The 20969-nt window shown below is 46.0% G+C and overlaps 2 protein-coding genes across 9 annotated transcripts in view; both read right to left on the bottom strand.

Annotated features, from left to right (window-relative positions):
* RUSC2 (RUN and SH3 domain containing 2) overlaps window positions 1–5791 on the bottom strand; it is a 59295-nt gene extending 53504 nt beyond the window's left edge. Inside the window, exon 1 of one of the 2 annotated variants that reach the window (XM_069001898.1) lies at window positions 5593–5791. The gene's annotated coding sequence lies outside the window, so the exon portion shown is untranslated. Of the gene's footprint in view, window positions 1–4730; window positions 4750–5592 lie in introns of those variants that run through there. The other variant, XM_069001899.1, reaches the window with a different exon arrangement.
* Window positions 5792–5875: 84 nt separating this feature from the next.
* Window positions 5876–20969, bottom strand: part of LOC138103547 (phospholipid-transporting ATPase ID-like) — an 85109-nt gene continuing 70015 nt past the window's right edge. For all 7 annotated transcript variants that reach the window (XM_069001908.1, XM_069001906.1, XM_069001909.1 and 4 more), the window contains 7 exons: window positions 18430–18613; window positions 16671–16894; window positions 15255–15338; window positions 14041–14286; window positions 12546–12684; window positions 10514–10644; window positions 5876–8640 (listed from right to left, as the gene is read on the bottom strand). In XM_069001908.1, the coding sequence (XP_068858009.1) occupies window positions 8419–8640; window positions 10514–10644; window positions 12546–12684; window positions 14041–14286; window positions 15255–15338; window positions 16671–16894; window positions 18430–18613 (1230 nt within the window). In that variant the 3' untranslated portion in view covers window positions 5876–8418. The remainder of the gene's footprint in view (window positions 8641–10513; window positions 10645–12545; window positions 12685–14040; window positions 14287–15254; window positions 15339–16670; window positions 16895–18429; window positions 18614–20969) is intronic.

Genomic DNA, 20969 nt, shown 5'->3' with positions numbered 1-20969 from the left:
GCCAAGCATGTCACCTGCCTGGCAGGGCAGTGGTCACTGGGCTGGCACCCTGCAACAACCACAGCAGTGCCCAGCACACCGAGCCAGCTGATGGGCCATGCCTGCACCAGTCCCCTTCCCCTGAAAGTCTGTCCAGATTTGCTAGTAAAAGTGGTAAGAAAATCTGTGGTGAGTTGTGTGTGAGTCTGCTCTCATGACAATCCCACAGGAGTGTCATGAGAGCAGAAGTGCTCAAAACCAAATCAGTTCATTTTCACCCCACTGTTCCAGCATGCTCTGGTAACCAGAACCACCAGTGGGTTACACCAAGAATTCTTCTGGTCTAGTGCCCCACCCCTGACAATGCAGCACTGGCACATAAAAATCACAGAGTGATTTCACCGAGTGCAATCATGGAGTGAGCTCTCCTTAGGACACATTCTTCCAGCCTGCAACAATCAAGTCAGTGTGTGGAGGTCACACACTGACCATCACGTTTCAGAGACACTGAAACACATCTCAGCCATTGAGGTGTCTGGTTCCTTTTGGAATCTGTGTGTATTTTCAGTCTTCATGCCATCTCGTAGCAACATGTTCTACAAATCAACTGTGTTGAAAAAGGACTTCCTTAACCTCCTGTCTAATAAATTATTTTGCTGGATGTGCTTCCTCTGCGCTGTGAGAAATAATAAAGTGTATTAAGGTCATTCCTTACTCAACTTCTCCCTGCTGAACACTGTATTATAGACCTTTGCTCTTTCCCAGTATCATCTACTTTTGCTTGTTTAATCTCTCTTCCTACAGAAGCTACCCCAGTCCCTTAATCATCCCCATTCCACTTTTCTCTATTATTTCCAGGCCTGTGTTACTCTTTTTGAAAGAGGGTGACCAGCTGGTATGTGGTACCCAAGATGCAGGCACAACATGTACATCTAGTATATAAGAATATATACCATCAGTTTTTGCTTCCAGTGCGAGATCTGCCTTTTTTGGCTACAGCTGAACATTTAACTGATTTGTTCAGGTAACAACCCACAGTGACTCCAAATGGCTTGTTGTGGACAGTGAGAAACTGTTCACAAATCACCATTACACGTGGCATTTATCAGCATGGTCACCCATTTGCTGTTTTATCATGCTAATAGTTCTGCAAGATGCTTCTGTAATTCCTCAAGAAGTTTTCAAACCAACCACCCTGGCTAGATTAGAATCACTGGAAAACTATAGTCTTCACTATGTCTTCCAAACCTGTGGGACCAAGCACTGCAGGCACCAGAGTTCTGATGCCCTAAAAAAGCACAGCATTTGACATGAAGTGCTCCACGCACAGTGGCCAGGAATGCTACATAATCTTTTAGGTCTCTTCCAGCCCAAACCAATTCTACATTTCCTGGCCACCAGGAACCTGTTAAGAAAATAAAAGCTTTAATTGAAAATATGATTCAGCACCATCATCACTCTGCCAAGGATCCCTGAAAGAGCCTGCGGTGTTGGGTGGCTGAGACACCATCCATGGCTCAGATGAGGACTCAGATGGAAGTGCAGAGTCCACACCAGTGCTTAAGGACTACAAATACGCTCACCAAACACTCACCCCAGGCACAAGAGATGTGAATTGTGGAAAGCATTCCAGGCAAACACACACCAGAATGAGAACAGAGAAACTGTGGGCTTCAGGTGAGCAGCAGGCATCAGTAGCAAAACCTCAACCAGGCTTCATGCTCCAGACTCAGAAGAACAGAGACCTAGAGCTGGCAAACCTCAGCTCAGAAAACACCCTGCTATGAGTCCAGGGCTTTGGTGAAGAAAAGGGAAATGAGTGGTCAGTGGAAGGCAGATTAGATAAAGCCAAAAAGAAGTGGGGATAGCCAGCCTCCCTGAGCATCTGGAAGGGATACTACAAGCAGAAGATCTCACAGCCAAGTTTCACCTGACTCCTGACAGCCAAGTTTCACCTGAAGCACTCCAAGCTGAGCCAGCAAACCAGCAGGATCTGATGCCTGGCCCAGCTGCAGCAGAGGTTACCACCGAAAAGAGCATCAGGCAGCTACAACTACACACAATATCTTCATTTCATATACTCCCAGAGCTCAAAGCCCAGGGATGGAGTGGAAAAGGGTGAAGGAGCACTTAGTCTATCCCTCATCTGTACAAAATACTGTTCACAATCCCAGAAGGGAGACAGAAATGAGGTTTTAGTGAACCATAAGCCCTATGTAATATCATGGTCTGGGGTATGACATTCTCCATCTTACATTAAAAAAAAGGAACAGACTATTCATGCACAATGTCCATTGAACACTGCCCCATCAACAGATTCATTGATCCATCCAAAAGACAACACAACCAAGCCACTGAATAGGGAAAATGCAGGATACCAGGCATCCTGTGCAAGAAAATGTGTCAGACAGCATCTGCTGCCACAGCAAAAACTGAACCAGAAGCAGAACTGCAGACAGAATACTGCACAGCCATAAACCCGGCTTGCACCTTCTGAATATTCTATGATCCCTTATCCACAGCCTGAAGGTTTCTGAGGGACAACTGCCAGGAGGTAAGGAAGCCTCTGAAGCAGCTGCTCTAGGTGTTGCTGTCTAAGTCAAAAGGATGCAAATGCACTGCTGCCAGCAAAAGGTCACCAGACTGGAACCTTGCCCAGCAGCTTCTACAAAGCACACTAACTAGGAGACTTTCAGACTGCAATTTTTCAACATGAGAGTACAAATTAGTTTTCTAAATACAGACCTGTACCCTACATGGAATGAATGGCCTGGATGTCCACAGGGCTGATGGAGGGTAGCACTTGATGACACAAAAGACTTCAGTTTAAAATCCAGGGCAGCTACTGACTCCCTGAGTCACCTTGGTGTGCATACTTCAGGCCCCAGCTCCCTGGTGAACGAGGAGGTATTGATGCTCCCTGCCTCTCAGAGGAGCCATAATGCAATAAAGCTTAAAAGACCTCAGGATCCCCGCCATAAATCCCAAAGTTAAGGGAGGCAAAAAGGATTGCTCATAATGTACAAAAGCCAGGCTTCTTTTATGAAGTGCCTGATTTAGATGTGGAGGCAGGATGTAGCCAGTAACAAAAACATTGGCCTTCCCTGGAGACACAGCGCTCAGATCAGACGGTGCTGTGTTTGTGGGGTGACATGTGGGGCTGGGGACGGCACCTGCAGGTCTGGCCCAGCCTCGCACTCAGGTCTGGGAACAGTTGCTCTTGCAGTGCACCCACGGAATTCAGCAGCACAGCCCTCACCAGGGCACACTCAGCTCCCCCAAAGCCAGGCACGATGCTTACAGAGAACCTACAAAAAGCGAGTGATTGGGTCATATGTTTTCCTAATTCAGGGGAAGCCTGGCCCAGCTCCGATATCCCACAACATCTCTTGCTGTTGAGAGTGGGGGTTGGAAAAGTCGAGATCCATTTATAGCTGAAGAGTCTGGCAGAGGGCTCAGCGTTGTGTGGAAAAGCAGGAGCTGACAGCTCAGTACAGTCAGCTCCACCCAGCTGGAGAGGAGAGGCAGGCTGGGGAAAGAGACAGAGGTATGGAAACCACTTCCCTTCATGCTGGGAGTGATGGGAGAGAGGTGGCTTCTCTACAGTGCCCCGAAGAGAAAAAACACTCTCTACTTCTAAATGAATTACAAGAAGTAGGGCAGCAGAAGACTAGGTTTGGAAAAACTGAAGAGTAGCTGTGCTGCAGATATGGCCAAAAGCACTCAGAGGTCAAGCCCAGGCTGCAGGGCTCTGTGCCCTTCTTCTGAGCCCTTCATCACATCCAGCCCGGCAGCAACACAGACCTTTATCACAGGGACAGAGCTGTCTGGGAACTGCGACTGGGAACTCAGCCCCACGCTTATTGCTGGAGAAATGGCAGCTCCCTCACTCCATATTTACATCAGCCAACACATCAGCAGATGTAGCAAAATGTCCTTGCCAGCCCTCATGGAAAAAGCTTGCCCCTGAGGACAAGGCACCAGTTTAAAGCATCAGCATGCGCAGACTTATGCTGTGATGACTTCAGCTCCTCCCCATGTTGTCAGGCATGAGAGGTATTTATGTAGCTAACCCAATTTAGATAACAATTGTGCATATTCGTAACAGAATTAGGAAAAATAACCACTAAAACTGTGTTAAAGACCACAGAGATGATGAGGCTGTAAGAAAAGCAAACACGGCCCAGGTGAGGCAGTGAAATACCAGAGCTATTGTATAGGCACTGATAAAAGAAGCATCATACAAAAAAAATTCTGGTCACCCACATTTAAAAATGATAAACTCAAACGAACAGGTGCAGAAAGGGCCTGAGGGAAACAGAAAACCTATCAAACAAGAAGAAACTTAAGAGCTTGGCTTGTTTAGCCTGGCCAAATGTAGGCAGAGAGCGGATAGGATTGCTGTCTAAATATATCACAGGAGACAAACAAAACTGCTGAAGCAAAAGTATAATGCTGGCACGACAACAAGAGAAAAAATGCAGTGAACACATTTAGGTCGAAAATTAGAGAGAGAAAAATCAACCCTTAGGACAGGAAGCTTTCCAGCTGGAACGCCTGGATTTAGGATGAATTTTATCAGTGGTGTGATGGGGTTAGAGGATAGAGTTGTCATGACCACAGATATCCAAGAGGTCCCTTATGCTCCTGTTTTTGTTCCAGCTGGTAATTAGCATGGGTCATTACTGAGATGTCTCCATTCATACAACAGGCTCCGCCTGTGTGCATTCACACAACTCTCTCTCACTGACCTGTAGCCTGGAAGTCCTTACTCGTGAGCAGCTCTTAGGAAATGGGAGGGCAGAGGAGCACTGTATGCTTGCCCTGGGCTCTCCAACTGGATACTCAGCAGAGTGAGCGCTACCAGGCAGCCAGGAAGGAATGCAGGTGTTGCAGTTAGCAATGGAAAACACCCTTGAGGTGCCTCTGCCCAAACACACCTGTTGCTCCATGGTTATTAAGGACAGAGGTTGCTCAGTGTCACCCTGTGGATTCAGGGGACAGGGAAGATGTTCTAAGCTCTCCTCTGCTGCAGCATAAGAAATAGAACCCTGTCATCACTGGTTATCAAAGAACTATAGAATGGTTTGCATTGGAAGGGAGCTTAATCTTGTTCCCCACCCCTGCCATGGGCACACAGACACCCTGCACTACACCAGGTTGTTCAGAGCCCCATCCAGCCTGGCCTTGAGCACTCCCAGGGATGGGGCACCCACAGCTTCTCTGAGCCACCTGTTCCAGTGCCTCACCACCATCACAGCATTATCATTCTCGACCCCCAAACTTGAGCCCAGCAGGGTGGCAAGTACAGGCACAACAGCAAAACACTATTCAAACTGCGAATATTTATATTATGGAATAATTAGGAGGAAAAAGGGAAGGGGTGAAAACAAAATCCAAAATCTATTTCAAGGATTAATTTTTGACATATCTATGAAATACGAGAGCTTCATAAAAGACTAAATTATAATTTTCAGACACCGCACAGACGATGACACACGGTTTGACCTCCCCCGGGGAGCCAAGCAGAGCACCGCGCACACGAGAAGCAGCGACCCCGCTCCTCCCCGCACAAGCCCCGCACTGTCCCGCCCGCCTGCCGCCGTCCCTTACCGATCGCCCGCATCGCTCCGCTGTTTACAGCCGGTCCACGGGGCGGGCTCTCGACGCTGCCCGCCCCCACCGGGTCCTCCGCCTAAGGATGTCTGACGTTTCCTCTAAGTTTCCTCTTAAAACATCCCAGCCAGGATGGAAAATTTTGAGAGTTTGTGTGCTTCCCGCATCAGGATACCGGATGAGAAGTGTTGCCGTCTCAGATCCGTTGTCCCACATACCATCCCCCCGTGCACTTCTGGTTATTAACTCCTTACATCAATTAATGGAGCTCCAAGGAATCTATCATCCCAACATTCTCTTTTTATTTAAAAAAACCAATTATTTTACAAAATCAGGAGTGATGCAAGACAGACATCACTGCCAGCTGATGTGTTTCAAATGCTGATTGTGTCAAACCACTGAAAGAGTTGTATCTGGTGCAAGCTCACCAACAGCTTTATTATCCCCTGCATGTTGTAGCCAACATTTTCAAATCCCCTTTTAGCCAGAAGGTGAGTACTTTGCACGTAAACCATATGAGAAGAGAGGCACAGTGTCAGAGTTTCCTTGCTCTGTCAGCACAAGATCTGCCTCTGCTGCTCTGCCAACATACTCTGCTGCATCAGACACCAGGAACAGCTTTGACAGGACTTTCAGTCCACAGACCAGTCTGGGTATCATGGGGATGTCTGCTTATCTGCACAAATTCTCCTTTTTCCTCTAACCCCAGGGAGGCTGACTGTGAAAGACAGAATCCTCATCAGAAAGCCATGATTGTCTCTGCAAAGTGAATGGTAAATCAGGGGGAGGTGACAAGCACCAACTATCACAGCGGTTTCCTCAGCCAGAATGCAGGCTCTCACTTCACTTAGGTGTCTCCTTGCAGGGGAGATCACCAGATAATTTGCTCCTTCCCTATCAAGCAGCTCCTGAACACTGAAGTCTGGATACAGTCCCAGCTCCAGTTTTGCACTGGCCATGCTGAAATTTAATACCACAGTTTGCAGCAAGCCTCCCCATGCAGCAGGTGCAACAGACTGATTTGGTCCTTTAATTTTTTTCTTTCCTGCACTGAGTTAAACACAGGGAGATGCAACCTTCTATTAGAGCTTAAACAATCTCACACAGTAACTGTTGAAACCGGGACCAGAGGCAGCAGGGTGTTCCATGAAATGGGGACATGGCTGGCCTGTTGCCATCATACACTGCCTCCACTGACAGCTCAGAGACTCACAGCAGAGTCTCATAAATATCAGGCGGTAACTGCACAAAAAAATCCAATTCAAAAGAAGGAAGGAGTCTAAATTTGTATAATGGAGCTGAAAAAAACCCCAACCTCAACAAAAACCCAAAAACAAACAAAAAACCCCCCCTACAACAGCCAGGGCTTAGTCCTCTGCACAAAAAAAAAGCTGCATTTAGACAGCTCAGCAGTGCTGGCAGGACAGACTCTCACACTGCCACACTGGCCTTCCACCCAGTAACCCCACTGATTATGGAGCTGGTGTAACAAAACAGAGAGCAAACCCCAGTCCCTCAAGATCACCATGTCTTTGGCTGTGTCTGTGCGTTTGAGGTCCCTCTGCTGGCAGACTGGTTGGATTTTCAGCTCTCTACCACCCATGTTTGACAGATAACCTGTTCCCAAGTAAAATTTGAGCCAGCACAGAGAAACACTGCAGCCCTGAAACGCTGCAGAGACTCCTCAAGCCTCACTAAGTTCCTCTGAATCGTGAGCACTCTGATCATTGGGAGGGTGGGGGAGCCACCAGGTCATGCTTTGTCCCTTACACTGAGCCCGAGCACCAGCACAGTAAAGGCTATTTCAGCTGCTGGCTATGAAATAGCTTTTCTGGCTTCAATACTGCTGGTGTGGTCACCATCAAGCCAGATGTGCATGCACCTCAGTCTGTTAAGGGGGCCAGACGCCTCATGCTAGCAGCTCAGGTGAGCCCTAACCACAGGCCAGATTTCATGTTTGATCCATAAGGAAGTCTGAGCACCTTCTGCTCTTTTATTTTAAGTCTAAATGAAATGGCTGGTGCCCAGTTAAAAAACTTGAGAGGACTCTCAGGACAATAAACCTTTACAGGAGCAGATTTGCAATGCAGATAAAACAGGGCAGGCTGATGAGTGTCAGCTCCTGGTCCCTTGACCAACTAAGGGTTTCTCTGAGCTTGCAGCACTTCCTGACGGGAGATGTGGGAAGAGGGTGGTGTTTGGGTACTGGCCATCTCTTGAGAAAACAGATTACAGTCAAAAGGCTACAAAATCACACGTTACAAAGATTGTGGATTTGTGGGTTGTGTGGCTGGACCTAAGGCACACCTGGGGTCATTACTGTCACCCCAGTAATACGGTCCAGAGCGGATTCATGAAGAAAAATGAAGGCACATGGCTGAGAAAGACACTGCCAATTCAACCTTTTCCTCAGACTGGAATTCTCTTTGCTCTGAGGTATGTAGTTAGAGGGAAAAAAAAAATAGCATTATGAACAATCTCAGGGAGCAGAGATGCCTCCCAAAGCACGTTCTCTCTTGTGCCAGGGAGCCCCTTGGGGATACCATACAACTCCATGCTCACCGTGCCCATCTTCCCCAGCAGCGGCACATGTCTTTGGAAAAGGAACTGGAACTGGAGGGTGCACATGGGTGAAAGGAAAGCCCCAAGTCCTTGATTTGGCAGCCCAGAGGGCACAGCTCTGGGCAGCCACTGGCTCGGTGCCTTGCAGGGAGCACAGCCTCCTCTCCTGACAGCCCTTTACTTTGGTTTGCGTTGCTAATTTTTAAGGGGGATAAGGGGGTGTCTGTTTTTTTTTTTTCCCTTCTCTCTTTTTTTTTTTTGTTACAATCCTTTGTGTTTATATTTGTCACTATTTGGTGAAAACGTTCCTGTTGTGGCAAAAGGTGATTTTGGCCGCATGTTTCTCCCAGACATGATGAGTGCTCCAAAGCCATGCTGGTGAGAGAAGGCGTAGCCAGAGCGGCGGGTGCTGGTCCGGCGCAGGCGTCGCTTGGGTGAGGGTGGAGGGGGCCGCTTTTTGGCTTCTTTGATCTTCAGCAGCACCTGGAAATCAGAAAATAAGGCAGAAAAAGTGGAATGTGCATCATTATTCACAAGCACAGTGGAAGAGGAGCAGAGAAAGGCAAACAAAAGCAGGGATCCAAAGACAAAAATGAGGAAAGGGCATATTCTATTCTACTCTAAAAGGTGTTAATGGGAGCATCATCTGTAAGTCACGGGAGGGGATGATTTCCATGTATTCCCCAGAGCTCTTCAATGCCATGGTTGGGGTATTACTGAAGGACTTTCAGTCAAATCACCCAAAATGTGAAAGTCATCTCGACAACAGTCAAAATTCCAGAAAACAAATAAAGAAACGTTTAAGAATTGGCATATTTAATATAGAAAAGATTACTAAAGGGGGTTTCTGATATGTAAAAGCTTGATGATAATGATTATCGTCATGGAATTATAGAACCATAAAGCGGCTTGGGTTGGAAGGGACTTTGAGGATCATCTCATTCCAACCTCGCTGCCAATATATCAGGTTGATCAATACCCCATGCAACCTGGCCTTGAACGCTTACAGGGATAATAGAGAGATTCCTGTATTCCTTGGCAGGTGGGAAATAAATCTTGCACTTTATTTGCAGGTAGTGGGCTTTCTGCTCCCAGGTAGCCACTGAGTTCATCTGCTAACAAGAACCTTTTCAGAACGGGGCTGTCTAGTGCAGGAGGCTGGTATTGAGAGCCTGTAGCTCAACAGAAAACTCCCCAGCTGCCAGACTGCTGTGCTTCTTGCTTGGCACAATGGCAGTGGCAGGTCCTTGGCCTCTCTGAACATCAGGCCTGTTTATTGCCAGCTGGGGAACTCCATAGAGCAGGAAACCCACTCCTCTCCTGTGACCATTCAGTTCCAAGAGGAGGCAGAAAAGTGACTTTGCGCTAGAGAGGGAGGGATGCTCAGCCTCAGCAGTGAGGCTGGGATTCTGGGTGACAGCTGTGTTTGACTTCTACTCAGCTGGGGTAAACTCAGCCCACTTTTACACCCCTGAACTGCCTCAAACTGCATCCCAAGGACCTCCCTACCCAGCTGTCTTCTCTAGCACCCACCTAGCCTCTGTGCAAGGGCTGAGAATTCCCTTAACATGTTCTCCTGCAGTCCTGGAGAATCTGTGGAGCTCCACAGACATCCCGAGGATGACCAGGGAGAGCATCAACTGCAGTGCTTTCCCTTGGGGCTGTCTCTGACACCGATTCTAGGCAGCTCGGCGCAGGGAGAAGAAGGAAGCACGAGGTGGCAGTAGCATTCAGCAAATGCTCCTGTTTGAAAGAGAGCCCGGGGAGCTCTGTGTGCACTGATGTTCTTGAGGGGTCCCTTGGCTGTAGTGACCTGTGTGCTCCCTGCCCACTCCATCACTCCCTGCCTCTCCTTGCCCTGGTGCCCTCATCTTCATATTCCTGGGGACGGGAGGGAAGCTGCTTTCAGAGGGGGCATATAAGGGCATATAACCATTGGATACAAAAAGTAAATTCTGAAATAAAAAATCCCCAGCAAACACATATTCCTGGGCGGAGGGTGAAGGCGGCTTGAAGTCTGCCAGGCTAAAACTGCACAGCGTCAGGGCGTGAGGAACACACCACTCCTTTGCCACTGAGCCACAGCGCTTAAACCCTAAAAATAGTGCAGCTTTCCTGCCTCAGAGCAGTCTAATCCACATGTAAATAATCTCAGCCTTGGTCCCAGCTGCAGATGGTTTGAACCGTGCCAAACCCCAAATTCAATCCTTCTCTGGGGAGTAGGAGACAGACGAATGGCAGCACTTGCACCCGACAGGGACACACTCCAAGTGATGCCAAGCACATGGACTGTGGCTCCATGATGAGCCTAGGCCATGGTAAGCAGGATTTCTGGTTCAATAAGGTATCTCCTTACTTTGTCACTGGGAGTTGGCTTTAACTGAGCCTTCAGGAATCGAAAGCCAACCACCGGCAGCACGCAGAGGGTGATGCTAAGGAAGATAGCCAGCCACACGTTTGGTTGGCTGAGGGTGTTCCGAGCCGTACCTGGAAAAAACCCCATGATTAAAACAGTAAAAGCAGCACCTCCCACCACTATTCCCTTTTGCTCTGTGATTTCAGAGCAACCAGGCAAACAGACCAAAATACAAGGCAGACATCACCTCCAACAGTGAAATCAACAGGCTGTGGAGAGGACAGAAAAGCCAGTGTCACTGTGTGAGATGAGCAGAGAAAAATGCAATGTCCAGACACGACTGCAGCAACAGCCCAGGTGGACAAGGGTGTCAGAGTGAATCTTTTCTCTCTGTGAAAAGTCAAATCACTGCAAAGGATTCATATAAACATTCAGGAGAACTTCAGGAGCAGCCCAGGACTCCCACCTTTTGCCAGAACTCTAGTGCAAAGGGAGGAATACTCCTTTCTTGCTTCCCAGCAGCATTTCCTAAAAGATTTGGAATACTGGCTCTGCCCAGCAGGTGACGGGAATCACAGCCCTCTACGAGAGGGGCGTGTGTTGCTCTGGAGATCTGCACAGACAGCATAGCTTAATGGGGGTATTGGCAGCACTACTGCCATGTAGTGGCATGTCACTGACACCTCTGAAACCAAAGTGCTCACTTCTGGCTTTTCCAAAACGGAGGGAATGTAAGATAGAACAAACAGTCTGCAAAACCCTCATTACAGGGCTTAATGATGCTGGTGTTGGCACTATATTTGCTGTATGTTTTCTTTCCAGTTGGCCAAATGCTGCTGTAATACAACTCCACTGAAATTTAAGTTAATAAGTTGTCTCAGTCCAGACTAGAAACACTTCCCTTAAAAATGGTTTCAGACTTGGACCTTACTAAGTAGCCCTCAGCATTATGGCTACTTTGAGCAACGTAGTAATAGCAGAGCAGCGATGAGATATCCCTGGCAAGTGAGTTAGAATCATCATAGAATCCTCAAGATGGGAACAGACCTTCAAGATCATCCAGTCCAACTCTCCACCTGCCCTGGGAAACTGAACAGACATTCTGTCTTCTCTCACTCAGCATTTTTGATTCTAAAAGCCATCTCAAAGTGGATGTGATCATCTGTTTGAAAAATATGTTTCAACAACTGACCTGCATCTCAGATATTTCTAAGTTTGCTAAGCCCCTTGCTGTTGCAGTGAAGATAGGCAAAACAAGCTTTTACTGAAAAAGTCAGTCAAAAATGAAGGCACTTATTAATACAAAAATCTGAGACTTGAAATTAGAAGTGTTGGGATTTCAGAAGTAGAGATTCATAAGAATGTTGTATCTATATTGGCTATGGATGCACAGATCTATTAAAAATGTCTGAATTACTCTGCTAAAGTTACATGTTCCTCCCTGGTCAAAGTCTCAGGAAATTGACTCATTTTTTTATCCTTCATTTTTTTGCATGTGTTCAGAAACCTGTCATGTAAAATAACTACAAAAACCTGGTCACCACTGGTATGTTTTGTTGTTGGGAATTTGCCATTTAACCTGTCAGAAGGCTTACCACAATCACATGGCATTTTTCTCATGTCTGACTGGATGTTGTACTTCTATGCCTTCCTATGCCAAAATGTTAACTTAGTTACAAAGATCACATATCTACAAATAAGATGCTCCTAGATATCTGTAAAAATTGGACAACTGGAACCCAAATTTGGAGGAGCAGCAGAAAGCATTCCATCCTGCTCAGTAGGATTATTTAAAGGACCATTCCCATGACTGCATGGAAATGTCCACTCTTACCCAAGGAAGTGAATGTGGCACACATTCACCTGGATGGATGGGATTCAAAATAAATCCCAGCAACCCTCAAAAATGTCCTGGCTTTTCTTGCAGAAAAGGCAACCAATACATTCTGAAATATACTTAAAAATTATTGGAAACTTTAAGCCCTGCAGTGTGTCCATTCTGAGTGCAATCCAGATTTGTCCCAAGGCTTACCAATGAAGGGAAAGGAGGCTGTGAAGATCAGGTACATGCCATCACTGTACATGGTGAAGGTGATAGCAAAATAAACAGAAAGGCTGCCCCAGATGAAGAACTGGTTGACAACTGTCCAGTAAGAGGTGTCCAAGCCAATCTGAAAAAACAGAGCAATACAGCTATTGTCAGTGCCTTCCTTATTTAGCAGATCTGTGCTGAACACAGCTTGTCCTCTGCTTTGTACACCTCCCCCTGAGAATGCTATTCATTCAAAGTCTCAAGAAATAACAAGTCACAAATCATAAGATTCTGGAAAACTATTCAAGGGCAAGATCACTACATTTATCCTGTTGTTGCCCTCTTCTCAAGCAGTCACTAGGGGCCAGTCCTGGAGACAGGATATTACGGGACTTTAAAGATCATCCTGTTCCAATTCTTCTGCCATAAGCAGGGACACCTTCCATTAGACCAGGTTGCTCAGAGCCCCCTCCAACCTGACCTTGAACACTTCCAGGAATGGGACATCCCCAACTTCTTTGGGCAACCTGTGCCAGTGCCTCAACACCCTCACAATAAAGAATTTGTTCATAGTATCTAATCTAAACCCACTCTCATTTCAAAGCCACTAACTCTTGTTCTATCACTACATGCCCTTGTCAAAAGCTCCTCCACAGCTTTCTTGTAGCCCTTGTTTAAGTACTGGAAAGCTGCAATGAGGTCTCCTTGGAGATCTCCTTGGAGCCTCCTCTTCTCCAGGCTCAACAACCCCAATGCTCTCACCCTCTTTAGCAGAGGTGCTCCAGCCCTCTGATCAACTTCATGGCCCTTCTCTGTACTTGCTCCAACAGGCCCTCATACCTCTTATGCTGGGGGCCCCAGAGCTGAATGTAGTAAGTTCAAATGAGCCATGCTTATTTCCCCAGCCCTAAGCTGTGATGTAGCAATTGAAAGTTAGGAGAACAAGTCTGCAAGACTTCAGACAGCAGAAATTATTATCTAGGGAGGTATGATTGATTGGTTTTCTTTTAAGAAATCTCTCTCATCTTGATAGTACCATCTGACTTTTCTACCATCCAAGTCTTAGCTATTCCTTCCAGCAAGTTCAGGCTGTGTCATGCATACATCATGCATCGGGCCAGGCTGCAGAGACATCTCCATAATGGAGAGCCTATAAATAACTGCCTGATGGCAGACAGACAGCCCTGTGCTTCAAACCCTTCCCATAAAACTAGAACAAGTCCTTCTCTATTCCCCGCCTTAACTGATTTGTCTGTTGTGACTGCAAACTTCCCAAGGCCAAGACTCTTCTTTCCTGTCACCCAGATCTTTCATAACATACAAATCTCCTGTTCTGTTGAACTGAGGAGACTAACCTGGTGTCAAGACACTGTTTTTTGCAAGAATGCAAGATGCAGTAGGAAATACAATGCTGTCAGTACCCTAACTGGCCCTCCAGATGCTGCCATCATGAAATAACAACTAATTCCTAAAAATGTTAGCCAGGATGCCTTACCTGTACAGACACCACGATCAGTAAGCAGGTCTGGGCCATCAGAGCAAAGGACTGGTAGTCAGCAATAGCCTTCCCATCACTCCTCACTGTATTGTACATGGCCCCATAGGGGATGAAGAAGAGGATGAGGGAACTGTAGATCCCTTGCAACATGCACTTGACAAACACCACCTTGTTAAAATAGAGGTTTTGCTGGCCAGGCACATATAGCTGAGGGAACACCATGCTCCAGTGATCATCCACATCCTGAATGCAAAGAGGAGACAGTCAGATTTGCTGGCAGCTACCCAACCAAGCATGCAGAGCCAGTTGGGGGTGACATGCACTTCCATGAGGAAAAGCATAGCACGCAATTCACTCATTTGTGCTTACTGGCATGCCACATACCAAGGTCACCTGGGTATATTTTCCGTAATGTATTTTACCTTTCTTGTGCTCAAAAAATTGACAGCTGATTTAAAAAAAAAAAATATATATATATATATACTTCATCTAAAGCAGACTGCATGGTCTGTTCTCCAGAGACTTGGCTGGAAGCTAAGGATTAGAAAATACCTCCCCACACAAGAAAGGCTGACTTGGATCCCTTAAGTGTCCAGAGCGGAGCACTGAACCACTGGAAAGTAGCCAGCTCCTATTTATTTAACTTGTAAAATGCATATAGGAACCGCCTTACTACTCCTTTGTCTTGTCAAACAGTAACAATTAGGTTGAAATTTGGGTGAGAAATTACTGCAGAAAGAACTCACTAGAAAGGCTGAACTTGCAAAATAGGGTTTCAAAGATCCAGCTAATTGATTGTTTTGTCTGGTCATTAGAAAGTCACTTGCCAGGCTTCAGGAATGCAGGTAGTAGGGTATGACTGCTCCAGGGGAGTGTTGCAACAGCAGCTGCTGCTGTAGGCAAGCAGCCTAACCCAAAAGTCTCATCACACACAGACCTACAGGCCAAATCAGGGTAATTATATATCTCTCAACTCCCTATTGCTCACAGGACTACCTAAACGCAAAACATATTACTAGGAGGGAATATACCTTCTCTCTGGTGCATCCTTTTTTTTGTGCTCTAAGTTCTCCCTGTCAGGATATTATTTCAGGGGTTACCACAGTATCTAGCCAAAAGGTCAGCTGCTTTTGCTTCATGGAACCAGCTCAAAGCATCTGGAGACAAAACCCCTATGAAAAAAATCCCCCAAATGATGACAGAAACAGTACCTGATCAAAGAGACTCATTCCTAGCACTGGGAGGGAGGTATATACCAAATTGTACAGTGTAATGAACCACTCATCATAGACAGTCTGGAAAAAAAAACGAAGCGTGAAGTTAGCAAAAAGCTGTATTCTCCATTTCTTTGAAAGTATATGCAATTAATTCCTGCAACACCTTGGTTTGAGATGTTACTGAGAAAAAGGAATAAGATGACTCAAGCTCAGCATCCCTAAACGGGAAGGATCACATGATGCCAGCCCAGTTTGCTCAGCACCCATAGCTGGCTGCAGCCAGAGCAGAATCCCTCTGCATCACCCTGCACCCCCACCCCCTGGATACCTGCACTCCCCACAGCTGGGTTAAGTTGGAGGCTGGCTTGCCTTGAACTAACACTACTTTTTTCACTCTAGATGCGCTCCTCTTGCAAGCTCCTGGTGCCCACAGGAATCTCAGGGTTAAACTGCTTGCTCCAAATATGCTAACAGCACAAGCATAGATCTTACAAGATCTGCACCGAACTCTAATCTGTGTCATCAGCTGATGATTATAATCACTTTGAATACTTCTGAAAATCCTGTTACTGACATATGTGCTTCATAATGCACCTAAATGCCAGTGAAGGTTTAGACTGGATAGTAGGAAAATATTCCTCATTGAAAGGCTGGTCAGCGTTTAAAAAACATGTGGATGTGGCACTGGGGGACACGGTTTAGTGGTGAATGTGGCAGTGTTGGGTTCATGGTTGGACTCGATGGTCTTAGAGGTCTTTTCCAACCTTAGTGATTATACAATTCCATGATATATATATTCTGTCTCCCGGCATCCATCCTCCAGCAGCAGCACGATGAAGGCAGCAATATCCGCTTTATACCCATATGGCTGAAGAAGACAGACCTGAGTCTGTTCAGTCAGGTGGGAGGAATGGCTTCGTTTATTTCCTTGTAAAATGTTTCCAGATACTTTGCTTGAAAATGCTAGATATAGACTCATAGAATAGTTTTGGTTGGAAGGGTGCTGTAAAATCCATCTATTCCAACCTCCCTGCAATCATCAGGCATATCTTCAACGAGGTCAGTGCTCAGAGCCCCATCCAACCTGACCTGGAATGTTTCCAGGAAGAGGACATCAAACACCTCTCTGAGCAACCTCTGTCAGTGTTTTACCAACTTCATTGTAAAAACCTTCTTGCTTGTATCAATCTAAGCTTAGTTCAAAATGATTATCCTTTGTCATATTGCAACAGGCCCTGCTAAGAAGGGTTCTACAGCTCTCTTTTAGCACTTTTAGGGTACTGAAAGGTGGTCTAAGATCTCCCTGAAGCTTTGTCACCTCCCAGCTGAACCACCCCACCTCCCTCAGCCTGTCTTCACAGAAGAGGCTGACCACCTCCATGCCCCTGAGGAAACTGAAGCTGGACCTACCTGTGCTGAGAAGCCAGAGAAGAAGCCATACCAGAAGTGCACCAAGGTGAAGGCAAAGTTCTTATAGAAGAAGTACTTGAGGAACTTGCACATGCGGATGTAGGACCACCGCCCATGGACCAAGAGCAGGCGCTGCAGGTAGCGGAACTGTGCAAAGGAGAAGTCACTGGACAGGACCGCCTGCATCCCCTCCTGGCCACTGATGCCGACCCCGATGTGGGCAGCTGCAATGAGAAGGTCATTGATCCCATCATTACATCGAGAGTTATCACTGCCCCATTTTTGAAACTAGTTACCCTGCATGGAACACTGTGTTAATTTCCTCACAGCCTTCATGAACAGTCAAAATGAAAAGCTATTAAAAAAAAAAAAAATTGGTGCACTAATTCTTTCAGCAGCATAATGATTTTGGCTCTGTGACACATTTCTCATAACTGGGCTTTTATTATCTGAATGAAATTATAGGTTCAGTGACAGTTTATAGGTTTTTTCTGAACCCCTTCCAGCAGCACAAATGCTGTTGTTCATAACAGCTGCTGTTATGAAAAAATAACTTTAATTTATATTGACATGCGACTTTTATTTACATGCATGCATGTCCTTCCAGCAGTCTTAAAACATCATCCTAGACAGACAAAATCTTCAAACCATTTTAAAATTTTTCAGACACTGTGCTAAAAGGCAGACCGCAGCCTTTTTATGTTTCCTGGGCTTTATTAGTTCAATCAAATAATTAGATAGAAGAGTCACATTTTTTTTAATATTAACTTGCATTTATTAAACATGGACATAAGTTTAATGTGACAGCTAATTATACAGCTTTAACTAATGAATACAATCTTCATGGCTGAAGGTTGGTTAGATTCAGTGGTTTCCACTGAACTGAAGAGATAAAATCCCAGAGTCCCAATCCTCTTGTGGGGGGAGCGGGTTAGTTTCTAATTATTATGTACACTTTAACTTTCTTCTCCTTTCTTTGCTGACTGCCTGACTTATCTCCCTTGAAGCTCTCTACTTAGCCTTTTCTTTCTTAATTAAAAGGCTCCAGTTAATCAATTCTTGCAAATTAACACAAGGAAGATTAGCAATAGGTCTTTCTGAATAATCTTAATTTAATTATACCTAGTTAGGATTTTTTTTCATAAATTCACTGAGGTAATGCAGCATCAAATGATGCTCAAGGATGGAGGGGCCTGGAAACCCATCAGCTGTAACTCAAGGGAGATAATTAACAAACAGACCTAACACAAAGAAATGCAAAAAATCCACCTCACATAATACTATATGGAATATCTACAGGCACAAAGATTTTACTTCTGCTTTGAGTCAGGCCCTCTATGATATAAACTTGTTCGTTATACACATTGCCCTTGTGATGGCGGCTGTGCAGACACACTGACTGACACATCACAGCCCCTGTGGGCTTTTCATGGAATTATAGTCACTGAGGTTGGAAAAGGCCCGTACGATCAGAGACCAACCATTTTGTCTGTTCTAAGGTAGAAACAGAAAAATAGGCACTTAGTACAACCTTAGCCCCCAAAGGAGCCCAGTGTGACCCAGAAGGCAGGAGACACAACTAATTTGTGGTGAGAGTGCACTGTAGAGACCTGCCAAAATGTGGGACACAGACACTTGTTTCCACAAAGTGGGTGGTGCAGGAGGCATTCAGATACATGTTCCTTCTGGCCCACCTCAGAGAGCAAATACATCTTTGAGCCAGTCTGCTACAGCATGCTGGCTCTCAGCCATCACTCACTTTTGATCATGCTGACATCGTTGGCGCCGTCTCCGATTGCCAGGGTCACAGCCTTCTTGTACTTCTTCACCAGCTCCACCACCTGGGCCTTCTGCAGGGGAGTCACCCGGCAGCAGATCACCACTTTGCACATGCAGGCAGTTCTCACCAGCTCCAGCTCCATGTTCCCTTCCAGCGCGTAAGCCTGGAAAGGAGGAAAGGGAGTGCTCAGGGCAGGCTCACAGCAACTCCTGGCCTGACAAAGAGGATGCAGCGAGGTGGCCATGACAGCTGAGCCAGGCTCTTCCATTCCTTTGGGTGAATCCATCCACCCAGTTGCAGGAAGCATCCACACAGCACATCAGGCCGTGCACCCTACACCTACGAGCTTGCACTTTGGGTGCACCACATCTGGATATGCACCACAGCTGGGTATGCACCACAGCTGCTCTGGCTGATGTAACCTGACAGAGGGCAGAAGTGTCAAAACACCAAAAGCAAGAAGCTGCTGCAGGGCCTGAGACGACCGTGTGTATCTCCATGTGAGAGAGTACTCTGCTCAACCCTCTTGGATTACTAGTTAAGCTTTGGGAGATAAATAGGAAAGATATCAATTTGTTAAGTGCTTAATTAAAAAAAACATGTAAAAAGCTCAGGTGGGCATGACAAAGCAAAACACGAAACTAGGGAGAAGGCTGCTTTACTCTGAATGCTGACCTTTTAAATCAGTCAGCTGTGTTGTTTCTGTTCGGGAAGCACTGAGATAATTGGATGTCTAGTCACCCCTCCAGCTCTGCATGAGGAGGAGAGAGCAGTGGGAGCTTTTTTATATTTCTTTCAGATCATGTGGTTTGGCTCTGCTCTTTGTTGTCTCTTTTTAGCAGACATATATGGAAGGAATCTACAGGGCTCATTCCTGCTCAGAGCCATTACACCAGGCCCACTGCCCTGTGTAAGGCAGACAGTCCTTACGCCACATATTCTTTCTTTTTGAAACACAGAGCTGTGAGTCACCAGCGTCCCCTCTTTCCTCTGTCAGTGGCAGCAGGCCTGCTCAACAAGACACCTTTTCATGGTTTAGCCTGGGTACTGCTGGTCAGTGCAGTCACAGATGGCTTTTGCCTCAACATCCTTGCTGCACAGCACCAGCAAAATGTTATTTATCACTCTGTATATTAATGGTGCAACTGCATACAAATCAACTGGCATGATGATGCCATTAAGGATGCTGACAAGTTTCTGTTCACTGCTTTGCTCAGGCAACACCAGATGTGTGCACAGCCCAGCACTGCCCTCTGCCCACTGCCCACCCCTCTGCAGACAGGGATAGAGCACTGAGCAGGTCCTGTGTGGGGGACAGTATCAGCACTGCTACCATTGTTCAAGCTCATAGAAATAAATAAATGACATCTATATTTGTCTGCACTATCCTTGTGGTCCCCACTGAGAAGAAAGACATTATCTTGGTGAAAATCATTGTGTCTACTGTATGTGGACTGGCTGCTCCCACACAGCCCAGATCTGAGTTTCTTTGTGTGGGACATATCCCCTCACCAGGGTGTGGTGAGTGTGTGTTTTTCCAGGAATATAAAGAAAGCTTTTCCATTGCTGCCAGTGGTGTTTTGGTAGCACAGCACTCAGGGTCTACACTGCAGGCTGAAGGGATGGAGTAGGAACAGAGAAGGGGCATGCAGCTAATGTCCATGCAATGCACATGGACCAAATCTGACAGACCTCTTGTCCACTTTGCAGTAGGAATCTAAAGGGGATTATGGCCCTGGAGCTCACAAAGAAGTGAGTATAAAAGAGGGAGAAAGGGTACTTAACAAGCTAGGCACTATCTGAAAGTGCTTGAGGTCTGTACACATGGCACATGAACCAAAAGCAGAGTTAGATAAGATTTTCTTAATAGTAATTTGCTGGGCTGTACAGAGCTGGGAGTGAAAATTGCTGGACTGCCACTGAGATAGCAACCACAGGGAACAGAAGCACCTTGTTTCTGAGAGGCAGCACCTCTCAGAACTCTCTAAATATGTCTATTTGCTTCCACTGAGAAGTGGGAAAGTAAAATACAACAGATAAATAAGCCTGACATAAATTAAGCCTTCCTCACAGACAGGTTTAAATTGATCTAAATTGTTTTTTCTTCCCTCTAGGTCTAAAAAATTTCCAAGTATGGAAAATTTATTGCAGATTCACTATTCTCACCAGGAAGACATTTCACCCAAAAACTCTCTTATCTCAGTTTAATTCCATTACTTTGTTTACCTGTTATAATTTGAAAACTATTACCAAGACTGATCAGTATTCTCCAGACTCAGAAACCCCAAATGACTCAGTTTCCCCCTGTGCTTTCCAGATCATGCTTGACTCAGGTTTCTTTGTACCCTCTCCCAGCCTGGTGTTACCTTCTCTCTTTCTAAGCAGTTAATGCAAACACTGACCATCAAAGAGATGTGGGATAACCCTCTGCAGATGATAGCTAACTGTTGTTTTAGATCAACAGTGAGCCCTTCAGAGCCACAGTCTTTCATCTGTCATTTAGCAATTTAATCTAGAGT

This window comes from Aphelocoma coerulescens, assembly GCF_041296385.1.
Source record: "Aphelocoma coerulescens isolate FSJ_1873_10779 chromosome Z unlocalized genomic scaffold, UR_Acoe_1.0 ChrZ, whole genome shotgun sequence".
Taxonomy (NCBI): domain Eukaryota; kingdom Metazoa; phylum Chordata; class Aves; order Passeriformes; family Corvidae; genus Aphelocoma; species Aphelocoma coerulescens.
Note: the sequence above shows the minus strand (reverse complement) of the source record. Positions and strands in the feature narration are given on the sequence as shown.